General features: G+C 36.0%; 1 protein-coding gene across 1 annotated transcript in view; it reads right to left on the reverse strand.

Annotated features, from left to right (window-relative positions):
• ABCB5 (ATP binding cassette subfamily B member 5) overlaps positions 1-13440 on the reverse strand; it is an 87598-nt gene that overhangs the window by 14045 nt on the left and 60113 nt on the right. The window contains exons 20-22 of the mRNA XM_010967185.3: positions 13038-13241; positions 10107-10207; positions 9100-9240 (exon numbers count right to left, since the gene is read on the reverse strand). Of these exons, the coding sequence (XP_010965487.2) occupies positions 9100-9240; positions 10107-10207; positions 13038-13241 (446 nt within the window). The remainder of the gene's footprint in view (positions 1-9099; positions 9241-10106; positions 10208-13037; positions 13242-13440) is intronic.

Raw genomic sequence — 13440 nt, forward strand, 5'->3', positions numbered from 1 at the left:
TTTCTCCAGAGATGGAAACTACCAAGGAGTAGATTTTGATACAATCTCTTCAGTGACCTAGACCTCGGATTTTGAATCTTGTTGTCTTACAAAGGTCAAACACTGTATAAAATATAAAAACAACCAGTTTATGGGGGTATGTGATGCTAAAATTATTGTAGCCAATAGTTGTGATGTCAAGGTATTTTTAGTACCAATATTTACTGAAATTATTTAGAGCTCAAAATGCCATTCAAAATACTTAATACACAGCTATAAATATCAGAAGTGGTTATTGAATTAGGTAACATAGCAGAGTTTTATTTTTTTTTCTTTAATGCAAGGAAAAAAATCAGAACAAACAAGACTCAGTCTGATTCAAGAGTCAGCAGGTGAGATGGGAAAATAATTGGATTATAAGTCAGGAGATTTGAGTTCTAGTCCCACAGGGATGGTGGATTTTCAGAGCAACTTTCCTCCTCTGATTTGAGATATGCCAAGATATCTACCTGTCCTAAAATTTTTACCATTAAACTTAATTTAAGCATTTGGTATAAATGTCCACAGGCTAATGTCTTTGTTAGGTCTCCCCTAAAGTGAAATTCACTGAGAAGGGGAGAAGGGCCTTCCTTTCAGAACTTGTATCTGTGAGAGGTAAATGACCTGAAGGGTGCACAATAGCACAAGAAGAAGTTTTAGAAGAGAGGGAGAGTACCAGCTAAAAGCCCTGATGCTGTCCTTATTGTGTATGTGTTGAGGGGAGGCTAGGTGGGATAGGGGTTGATGTTGATAAGGATTATATTGAGGAACCTAATTTTGTGGTGATGGGACCACCTGGAGGCTGAGTCAGGGACATTCATTTCCTCTATACTATTTTTTCCAGGTGTATTCTTTATAAAGAGGCCAAGGCTGGTCTTCTACAGAATCTATCCTGGTCCAAATAGCTAGAGTGAACTAAACTGCCATATACTTTCACTTAAAAAGTATTTATTGCACAATAACCAGAGCTGTAACTCCATGAGACAGTTAAGCCAGATCCTTCAAATCAGTCTGAGCTCGTAGAGGCTTCTTAACCAAGAGCTTACTCCAGAGAAATGTTCAGGCTGACTGCCTATGCCACTGTTGGTCTTGGGAATTTCACCCATTTAGGATATATAAAGAGGAATAATTTTCTATAATGATAAATGTTTTAAAGTCACTAAAACGCATTTGTCAAAGTATTATTAATCTATAATAAAGGCTTATATAGCCCCTTCATGCCTATAGATAAGATTACAAGAAATAGTTCAGAAGTGATTTTCATGTTGAAATAACTCTTGAAGCAAAAATATATAAAGTAGGAATTAAAAAACCTAAAAATTAACTTCCATAATTTTCTTAAGCTTAAATTGTCTGTAGGAGAAGAAATCTTAACTACAGTTTATCTCTGTATGGATTTACACTGAATTTATACTGCTTTACTGAATTTATAGTAAAATCCTTTGGGTTGCCTGGGGTTGAGGGAGGAGAATGTTGAGCAGGAAGAGGTCTGGAGAGGGTTTTCAGGTGCTGGGCTTCTACTTTCTTAGGTTTATGGATTCTCAGTGGGTTCATGGGGCCATTGTCACTGCAACCTCGCTACAATGATCCTTTCAGGCATTTCCAAGCAATGGGGAAATCCACTTGCCCATCATTGCTGCTGAAATACAACTGGAATTTTAAAAAGATCTTCTGGCTAGAAACAATATGAAATAGCACAGAAATGAACAATCCTAATTTTAATACAACTGATCCAAATAGAAATACCCAGCATAGTTACTGGTTCAGATCCATTTGTTGTCCCTTAACTCTGTTCCCATACCCAATTTGTACACCTTTGGTGACTTACTCTAAGAAGAAGTACACTGGGGAGTTCAGGGACGGTGCTCTGATGCCAGACCACTGGGATTACATCCGAACCTCAGCATTTATTTACTAGCTGTGTGACCCTGGGCATGTTCTCTGTGCTTCTGTTTCCTTATTGATAAATAGGAGCTAACAAGACTATCTACATCTTATGGGGTTGTTGTGAGAATTAAACATATTAATAATATAAAATGTTTAGTATAGTACTCAATAAATGTTTACGTTATTACTATTCCTCTCATTGAACTGAAAGTTAATAGGACACTTTCTCTTGGAAAATAAGCTCTTACATTTTTATAGATATATGTAGATTAGCATTGCAGGTCAAACCAAAACTGAAGTTCCCACTCAGTAAGTTTAATTGTTTTCTTGTTTTTGTTTTTGTTTGATTTGAAGGCAGAGTATCTTGCCTCGCAGAGGCAGTGGTTAAATTATTCCCATACTCATACTGTTTTCCCTTAACATCCATATAACAATCCAAAGATAACTTTTCTTCCCAGCCTAAATGCCTTTCTCAATGGAAGGGAGCGAGAAAATACACAACTTATATTTATTTGGTACTTTGGGTTTTATAGAATATTTTTATATTCATGATACCATTTGATCACCTAGGAGTAAGGCAGGAACTCCTATTACTTTTTAACAAATGAGAAGACTCTAACTCAGATAAATAGCAATTTGTCCAGGATCACATAGCTATGAAACTGCAGGACTGGAACTTGAACCTCTTTGTTCATTGTGTTTTCCCTTACACAGTGCTCCTTCCAGTAGAAAGCCGACCTGAACTGTCTTTCCTTGAGTGTTGGGGTTTTTTACCACTTGTTTCCCACTTTAGAATCTTCAGAGAACTCTAGATATCAAGTCTCCCTTGATTTGTCTCCTTTAGGTCACTTCAGTGTTTGATTCCTCTATCTGGTCTCCTTACCTTGTCCTCCTCTCTTCTGGATAATCAGTCTGTGGGAGAAGTTGGGTGGCTGCCATGGCAGTGAACACTGAAAGAAGACTTTCCTGTTTTCCTTATTTTGGCTAACTAACGTTGCTTTCCTAATTTTAATGTCACCACAGTTCCATGACTGCCTGGTCTACCAGAGCAAACATGGTAGTGGAGGCATAGCTTGCTTCTTTCCATCCTTTTTTACTTCAAGCTATTAACCAACTATTAATATTCACCGAAAACCCACTGTTCTTTTGGCCATTAATCACATTTAATACTCAAAGTCCAATATGATTTCCTGTGAAGAACTACATTTGGATTTTTGGAGGACTAGGCCACAACACATAAGCTGCCTGGTTCTGCTTTTCAGGCAGTTTTCAAAGCTGAGGCTTGTATTACTGTACCGAAGCCTGTCAGGCCTTGATTTGTTTTACTCATCTGCTCTACCTAGGTTCCTGCTAATATGCATAGCAAAGAAGGAAGAAACAGAGAGAGAGTTAAGTTCTGAAGTGGAAGTATGAAGAGTTGCAGAAACCTCTGATGGGCACTAATGGTTTCTGGACTATACTGAAAAAGGTAAGTTGGCTGGAAGCTAACCTAAAGGCACTAAAAATCAGACAGGAGTAAAAACTTATGTTGCATTTCTCAAAATCTGTACATTTATTCTGAAGTAAATCCAAAGTGTTGCCAGGGCTAACAGAGGCAGAAGAGGAGAGGTTTACTGCATGTATGTGTATGAGAACATAAGCAAGAGATTTTCTAAAGGCTAATGCATTGACTGCAAGGCAGGAGAATGAAAATGTTATCATCTTTTAAAAAATGCTCATTTCAGAGAAATGTCTACAGTCACAGAGATAGGTGGAGACAGTTTCTACCCTAAGAAATGTATGTTGCCTTTATTTTTAAAGAAGAAAAAGCTAAGGCTGATAGTAGCTTTGCTGATAAACTAATATTATGAGTACATCAAGGGATTCTGCTGTTAAAACCCTCTTTGTGTGTCTTCCTCTATAAGACACACTGTCATTTCTGAAAGAGATACAGCTTACCCATCCCGGTAGCTATAAATCATGAAAATACATTCACATTTTATAGAGAGAATAAAACATTTTTATTTTACACAATAAACTAAAATATGACTTCTCAAACTTCTAGGAAAGTTTTTAGTAATGGCCAAAAAACAAAAAAACAAAAAACCCTGAGGTTTTAAGTAGCTATGGGGATTTAGTCCCTATGCTCATATTTCTTAAGGTGTGATTTTCAGATTCTGTGCCTCAGAATAATCTGGAATGTTTGGTAAAATGTAGGTTCCTGGCCCTACACCAGATCTACAGATCTCTGCGTTAAATTTGTGGAGTGAGCTCCAGGTATCTGCAGTTTTAACCAGCTTCTTGATTAGTGAGTTGGGAAACCATTTATTTAGAGAATGGTACAAAGTTCTTTTTACCTAAAGAGGGTTCTAGTAAGAAGGAGTTTTCTTTGTGAACATCTTCTATTTAATTAGCTGATCAGACAGAAAGCTGTCTGTCACCATAGATTCTGGAAGACACAGAGTCTTCTAGTCCAGGTATAATTTAGTGTGTCTAAAGGGACAACTTGTAACACATTCATGACAGTTGGGGGGCCACTTAGGTCTCTAAGAAAGAAGAAGACTTTGCTGTTGAAGACAAATCTCGTCTATTCACATTGTGCACAGCCCAATACCCATATTTCCCAGAGCCTCTTTCCTTTGTCCATGCTATGGAAGTATAGTTATCCTTGATTTGTTTGTAGTCTGGCTGAATAAAACTCAAATAACAAGTGATACTAGTGGCCCTAGTTCAGATAGCTCCTCGTTTCTTCCTTCCTTCAGGGTACTGGAAAATACCAATGTAATACTGTTCATTAATCAGTGCTCTCATGTTAATAGTCCTACATATGTTCACACAGCTAAAATGTGTATATGTTCAGAAATGATCCTTTATAATGAATTTAATGGAAAAAACTCAGGAAGTGTGTTAGGCTAGTAGGAGGAGAAATTTTTGTATGGGGGGGATCCTTCTGATTCTCCTGTATTTTAGGGTCATAAAATAACATTAAGCAAGTTACTTGTTCCATTTAAGTTAAGAATCAGCCCAGTTCTGGATATTCAAATGTTTTGAAAAATACACAAGGATTTAAAAAACAATAATTTTATAGAAAGGTTCTATGAAGGTTTGTCTACAGAATTAGTAATAAAAATAATAAATAATAAATGTCTACTAATCAAAACCTCTAGCACCTCGATTCATGAACTTGAATCTGTGCTCTGTCACTTGCTAATTAAGTGACTTTGGACAAGATAGGTAACCTCTTTGCGTTTTAATTTTCCCCAGCTGTAAGGTGGGAATCATAGTATTTCACAGGGTAGTTAAGAAGATTAAGCAGATTATGTCTGACAAATCCTTAATACTGAGTAAGAACTCAATCATGATTTGCTGTATAGTGATTATCATATGAAACAGAATGGCTGGCAGTCTTGAGAGGCCCCTTTCAAGAAATTTCCCGCCTCATGTTATTTGCAGGCATGATAGTGATTGCATGATTTTGAAGTTGTATCATTCTTTAACGAAGAACAATCTTTGTTAATTTTAATCTAAACAGATCTCAATATGGAGAAGTAGACTCCCAATTACAAACATCCTCTTTTTACATAAGTGGCTGTCTTTGACTTAGACCCAGTCCTTCTGCCAATGCACCTGGTATTAGACATTTGGATACAGAGGGAAGAAACAAAGAAGAATCTGTGAAAAACAGGAATAGTGTGGAAAAGTTGACTCTGGAAACATATTTCCAGTAATGACTTGACTGCCTAATTATGCACCACTCCAAATTACTCCCTTTATTTTTGATTCAGTTATTCATTCAATGAATATTTATTACGTGTCTATTATGTGCCAAGTTCTTGTTTTTGGCTCTAGGGAAACATCAGTGACCAAAATAGGCTAAGCTCTGCCCTGACTGACCTTAGAGTCTATGCACTTGATAAATATAGAAACAAAAATGATAATTTCACATAGTGGTAAGTGCTATACATAAATTAAAACATGGTACTGGGATAGAGAGTGAAGAAGAGAACGGGTAAGGGGACTACTTTGGGTCAGCAGCAGAAGTCTCTCTGAGGAGTGGACTTAGGAGCAGAGGCCTGTTCATTAATCAATGCTCATTGATTGGTGAGAAAGTAGCAGCCCAACAAAGAACTGGAAAATGATTATTCTAGGCAGAGGAAAGAGCAAGTGCAAAAACACTGAGATGGGAGGTCCAGGGACAGAAATGCAAGTAGGGGGCTGATGTGCAGTTCACAAAAAATAAAAAAATAGTGGTGGATGAATTTGGAAAGGAGGGCAGAGGACCAAATGTATAGAGCTTTTAGGTCAGAATAAGGAATGTAGTTTTATTCAAATTTCATTGGGAATTCATTAAAATATTTTAGTAAATTGGTAGAAATGGATTTGTGTTTTAAAAGATCAGCCTAGCTACTGTGTGGAGAATGGATTATAGGGAAGCAAGAGTGGGCAAGGGACATCAGTGGGGTGGTTGTAGAGGTCCAGTTAAGACACGCCAGAAGGTAAAAAGGAGGATAACATGAGTAGAGATGGTGAGAAGTATTTTGGAGTTAGAGCTGTTAGGACTTGGTGCTGTATGTGGTGGGTGAAGGAAAGAGAAACAGTAAGGGCAACTTTTAGATTTTGGGGCTGAGGAAATGCATGGATGGTGGTGCTGTTTATTAAGATGAAGAAGCCTTGGGAAGAGAACCTTTGGGGAGGAAAAACCTCAAAGTGTGTTTTGGACACATTAAGATATCATTAGATATCTAAGTGGACATGTCCAGTACGTAGTAGAATAAACGTATGGTGTCAAGGAGTAGGGTCAGAATTGGAGATACACTGAATGGAGTCATCAGGACACAGATAATATTAAAAACCATCAGACTGGATGAAATCACCAAAGTGTGTAGGTGAAGAGCACTGAGAGCTCTGAAGCCCTCCAACACGTGGAGGCCCGGGAGAAAAAACAAAAGCCAGCAGAAGAAATAGAGAAGGAGGGGTCAATATCAAAGGAGAAGATCCTAGAGAAGAAAATGTTTCAGGGAGGAGACTATCAAACACTGCTGAGAGGTCAAGTTAAGTGAGATGGCAGAACTGAACGTCAGTTGGCTCTGTGGGTGGCCAAGATGGAGGTCAGTGATGACCCTGATAATGAATCTTCCTATTGGCATGGTGGGAACCAAGGCTTGATTGGAATGAGTTTAAGAAAGATTGGAGGTGAAAACGTGTATATAACAAGCACAGGCAACTCTTTGGAATTTGTTTTGCTACAAAGGAAAGCAGAGCCATCAAAAGTAGGCAGAAGGAGACTTAAGATCATGGGAGAGATTTCTTTCTTTTTCTCAAGACAGGTGACTATACAGCAAATAAATAGTAGTGACAGAAATTGATGTGAAGGGATGATTGCAGAAACCCACTGTAGAAAAGGACTTTAGTTCTTCCAGGAAGATGGCAAGCATGGTGGATCATGTGGTACCTAATGTGTTTGGTAATGGAAAGATGAGGTGGTTGTCTCTTGATTGCTTTGTTATTCTACCTTCAGATAAACCCATTAGAAATGAATTTGGATTGTAATTGCTTTTAAAAAGGAAAGGTCTGTGAGAATTGATAAAATCATCAGACATTCTGTATTAGCACAAATATATTTAATTCGCTTGCTTTCTACTAATACCAAGGACCAGTTATTTGAAGGAATGGTGCCCTGGGGATTTAAAGATGGCTGCAGGAAGTTTAGAGCAACATTAAGGAAAACATGTTTTGAGTTTCAAACAACCGGCTTGCAAACAAACTTTTGGAATACAACCAACTTTTAACCTTGTAATTGCCTACATTACCTAAGAACATTGGACAAACCTTGCTAATATAGTGTAGGCTGGTGAACTGAATAAATTAATTCACGTAATTCTACATTTGCTTTCTTATTAATTTATCTGTGTAAACTAATCTGTGTAATCAGAATGAAGCCTAAGGCTAAACGTCATAATTATGGTTTATATGTTCACACAAGCAATACTGCATATTGTTTTAGAGGGTACAAAAACATGGTAGAATAGGGAGCCTAAAACTTCTGTTGAAATTTTAAATACAGAAATTTTACAAGGAAATCTCCTTCAGGAAACCTTTCAGTGGCCTTATAGATTCAAGAATATTGGATTGGTGAACTGTGGACTCTTCTTCTGAGTGCCTAGTAAAGAAACTTCCTGGGAACTCAGTCAATGTTTGATAAATAAATTAATAAATAATCACATGAAAAGGAACTAAAAGTTATTCTAAGTTATTCTTAAAGTATTTGGCTTCAAATGACTTTTGGTCATTTCCTCCAACTGAATATATCCTCAAAGTACAAATACGTGCCACAAATGAGGATATTCAAAAGAACGTTCCTGAGTCTTGAGAGGTAAATCCCAAAGAGGAGTTCTCAACGTTTTGCCAAATGACAACATTCATGACAACATTCTTGTAATCTCTCAAGTCATTATTTTGAAGAGGCTGATCTTTGCGTTGATGTGTATGTTTTGGTGGTCTTGTTAAAAAACCATAAAGTTACTTTTTGGAGTCAAATATTGTACAGATTTCTCTAGTCTGTATGTTTAGCATATTAGATTAGTGACAATCTTACATTTTAGGGAGACTTAGGAAGCTTAGCATTAACACTCAAAATTAATTTTTCCAATTTTAGAAGTTGAATGTACGTGTTTCTATGAAGGAAAGAAATTCATAACTATGTGAACAGAGTTCCAAAATAGAAGCCCCAGCAAATGCTTTGGGAAGAGGTAGCTTCATTGGGATGCTATGATCAATTCCAAATGTGGCCTTTCTGAAGAGAAATACTCATTTGCATGTGTTTCTTCTGGAGTATTTGCTTAGCAAGGAACCCACCTCACTGATTTACAGTCTTATTTGATAAAGCTATCTCCACCTTGGGAGTTCCATGAAGTCTCAAGTAAAAGGAATGGATAACAGGAAGGCATATTTTACCCCTATATTCCCACATTCTAGTAGACTGAAGCAGGAAGCAATTCATTTGGGAGTTTAACTCATATTACCCGTGTTATATCACTATTTTACCAGCTTGACAGTACTTATAGATACTAAATAACAACAAAATTTTTAAAAATTTCCCCAGAATGTCTTTCACACATATATGATTTAAATGATAATGCACTATAAACTAGACATCTTTCTGGTTAGTTTAAGTACATAACTAATTTACAGGGTTTATCTATTTATATGACTTACATGAACATGCCCTCTGGGGTCATTCGGCCAGATTGAATTAAATAGGTTCCAAATCGAAATCCTGCTGCATAGGCAAAATATACAAAGGCATGGCTGAATGCATAACAGACTCCAGTGATCTGTGCTTTCTTCAAGGTATTTCTGAAATGCACAAAATTTACTAAATGATAGGGCATGAAGTATAGAGAGATTATTTAAATAATAGTAGAGTAAAGAATATAGAAGATAAGACATGTTATCATTTAGGGGATGTACATTTTCTTCCCTAAGAATTAAAGACAAAGTGATCTTTTTAACTACTGCGAATTACTACAGAGAAAATAGTAAATATAATGATTTTCTCTGTAGCTATAGACTATAGTTCAGTGTGACAAAGTTGCCTCTATGTATTTTCAAATGAATAGGCAAGGTCTGTGAAAGGACAGATAATGAGTTAAAGGGATTTGTTTTAAAAATATTTTCTATCCTAATCTTGCACTAAGAGAATAAGTAGTGGAAATTAAAGGGCGGTACCAACCACAAGCATGCGTGTAAAAGAATAGAAAGCTATCTTTCTGATAAAGTAATACAAAGAGTATCACTAAGGAAATGTGATAAGGAGGAATAGTTCAAAATTAAAAGGAATGATCACATTTGTTGTGCATATATATTCATCTTAAAATGTGAAAAATTTTAGAGATTCAATATAAAGGGCTGAACAATATTACTGTCTTTCTTAAATATGTTATTTCCTTAATGTTGTTTCAGGGTATTAAGAAAAATATGCACACTTAGTCATAGTTCATGGCAGTGTGGGAGGACCTAAAACATACATTCTAACGGTGTTTGCTCTCAAACTCCTCTTCTAGTCTCTTGGTGGAGTTATATGAGAAATTATGACATGTTATCATTATTAGGGAAGATTCCAGAGCAAAGTAGTTGGGAGGAAAACCACTAGAGTCATCCAAGAGTACTACGTTTACAGGAACAAACTATAGTTAATACAATCAGTATGAATCTACGATCACCTGTGCTGAGTCTGAAGCATCTCTTCATACATTTGTTCAAAGGCTTTTTCCCTTGTTAATGACACTATAGTACGTATATTCTCCACGGCTTCGGTTGCTATCTTATAAAACAAGACAATAAAGTAGAGAAATAAAGTTAGTAGTGGCTAAACTCCTGGTTTTGAATTCCAGTCACTTACAATGGGAACATATTAAGTACATCAAGTCAGTAAGTTTTTCTGATGAGTTTTCTTAGCTCCTTTTTTTCTTTCCCCCCAAATAAAATAGGAAAATAATATTTTAGGATAAATGTCTCAAGGAAAATTTCTCTTGAAAAGATTTAATCCACTGATCTAAATTTAGCCCCCTTCAAGTCTTCACTGAATTTCCATTTAAACTGGTTCTATGGGCAGTTGGATCAAACATTACTGAGCACTATGTTCATACGCAATTAAGCAAAGGAGATATCCTATGAATTATGAGATAATTTAAGAAGACAGCAGAAAGAATTAAATAAATAATTATTTTATTCTAGCAGAGAAATGCAAATATCAATCAGAGGACTCAGGAACATTGCTATAAACTAACATGGAGTGTGGCTTTTGAATTCTGTATAAGATATTATGTAATTGTTTATCATTTTGATATCTGTGAACTTAAAAAGATATTTCATTCAAATATAATTAATGCTTATCCATATTTATGTAGTTTTCAAACAGAAGGCAGATCCAAAATGGAGGAGACTTTTTGCTCAGAATAACTTTTTGGACATGAGAACACATGTTGCCTTGAAAGAGAAACTTCCTGCTTTCACATTCTATTTCCAGACTGGCAGAGTGGACTGAGGGACAGAGGAAGACCCTGGTGGATACCCAAAGTTATCTGAAGAACATGGGTTATAAGAGAGAATTAGGTAACTAGACTATGGTCAAAACATGTTGATTCTCCTCTAAATATTCATAATTTTAAAACGAACTCAAAGAAACCTCCATTTGTAACATGTAGTTTGCGAAAATGGATAAGCATACTGAAAACTTGAGGAAAATAAACAAAAAACTCTTGTGGTCATTTTTTACAATGGAGAAAGGACTAATACCATTAGAGGACCTTAGAAAATAGTCTTTTTAAAACTGCTAATAGGGTCATTTTAAATCTGAAACATAAAACATTTGATAATTTATCCAAACCTACACATGCAACCAAAGAAGGACCAATATGTTTTATTGGTCCATATTCTAAGTTTTGGAGTATGGTAAATTGACTAATTAAAAAGCTGGTGGGAAAGGACACAGATTGCCTATTTGTTTGGAGTTACTGACAGTATAGTCCAAGGTTACTATAATAACAATAATAATAATAAAAGGAAAAATCAAAGGCACATATACAACGAAAGTACATAACAGAAAAATTAAGATGAGTAAATATAACTAATTAGGGCCAGATTATTTTGGAAATTGTGATAATTTGCACATAGGGAGGGCTGAACAACTTTTCACTGTCTTTAAGGCAAATATATGCGAAGTAGTTCAGTCTGTAATGCTCAGGCAGACATTCCAAAGATCCTGATCTAGTACAGGAAAGGTGGAAAGGGTCACGAAAACCAGATGTCCTTGAGTTCTCTGCTTGGTTGGATCCCTATCTGTGAATATTCATGTAATGTGATACAGTCACTGTGATACAGACCATAATGACATTAAATCATTTTCATATTCAGGAATGTTCCCCAATGTGATACAGATCTTTAAAACTATACCATTAAAGGAGCTGGTGCTGAATGGCCAAGAGAAGACTTGGCATTTACATGGTGCAGCTTCTTAAAGGCTGTCGTGAGAAACAAGTTTTGGACCTCTACCAAGATAAAAGCCAAGAAGACAAAGCTAGAAGGCTACCAAAAAAAAAAAAAAAAAAAAGAAGAAGAAGAAGAAGGAAAAGGAGAAGGAGGAGGAAGAGGAAAAGGAGAGAAAGAAGAGGAAGACGAAGAAGGAGGAGGAGGAAGAGTAAGAAGAAGAAGGAGAAGGAAGAGGAGGAGGAGAAGGAGAATAAGGAGAAGGAGAAGGAGAACTGCCTGCCATCCATATCCAAGGGGTAGGCAACAGTCTAGGAAAGTAAGACATAGCCTGGCCCTGGAGGAAAGGGTGAAAAAGACACTTGACAGGGATATTGTATAAGAGATTCCTACTTTGGGTGAGTGGCTGGAGCAAATGACATTGCTTTCATTTTTTAGATGTTATGATACTACATTACTGTTTTCCTAAATCTCCACCACAATGTTTATTTTATGAATATGATTGATCCTGAGAAGCTTAAATATGTGAAAGCATTTTCCAAGTAAATAAATAATTCTTCTTTATCAGTACAAAAATGGTCCTTGTCTCTAAAACTTTGTTTTAGACACTACCAATATCAGTGCCTTGCCTTGTATTCAGTAACTATTATATTTCCTTTTTATTTTGAAAAATAAAATACCCAGAATTGCTCAAGAAATTTAATTGTTCAACAATCAGAGAATAGGGAATCATGATGTTAACAAATTCCCCAACAACTGACATTATTGAGTGCTTACAGTCTTCCAGATCTATTGCATATAACAACAATGCTAGCTGTTTTGTGTAATACTCTATAAAGATCTGTAAGTGAATACTATTTTATTCTCACTTTACAGGGGAAGAAACTTAAGTCCAGAAAGGTTGATATAATTTTCTCATACCACATATTTGTTAGTGATAGAATATGGATTCTAATTCAGCCTATTTGACTCCAGAGCCCATGCTCTAAATCACACACCCTATTGCTGTAACATGTCTATATCCCACCCTCATCCTAAACTGATCTGTATAAATTACAACACATTTATAGATTCCTAAGAAAGGCAGTCAACATATTGTAAAGATGGGACCCCTTATTAATTTTCTCTTAAAATGTTATGATGGCTAACAACAGTCTTTATCTTACCTTTCCAGCACGCTTAAGTTCTTGTTTATCCTTGTTGGCAAATCCAGTCATTGCTGCAGTTTCAATCATTCCTGACAGAGCAAGTACTGGAGCAATACTCAGAATCAAGAGTGTCATCTCCCATCCATGTATGAAAGAAATGATAACTGAAAGTCCCATGTTAGTTGCATTTTGTATTAAGACACCAATCCTTGAACCTGTTGCCTACATCAGATATATTTTGGAAAAAAGTCAGTTAATTTTAAATTTACAAGAATTGCTGTTACAGTTTCTTGCAAAATAAGGTAGTCTTTCTTTTTTTAGGATTTATATATAGATTTTATTTTGAATTTATACTTGGAGATTAAATAATACTCATAGTTTAAAAATGTCTTATACTAAGAAGTCACTATGTTTTATTTGT

The sequence above is a fragment of the Camelus bactrianus genome, chromosome 7 (assembly GCF_048773025.1).
Source record: "Camelus bactrianus isolate YW-2024 breed Bactrian camel chromosome 7, ASM4877302v1, whole genome shotgun sequence".
Taxonomy (NCBI): domain Eukaryota; kingdom Metazoa; phylum Chordata; class Mammalia; order Artiodactyla; family Camelidae; genus Camelus; species Camelus bactrianus.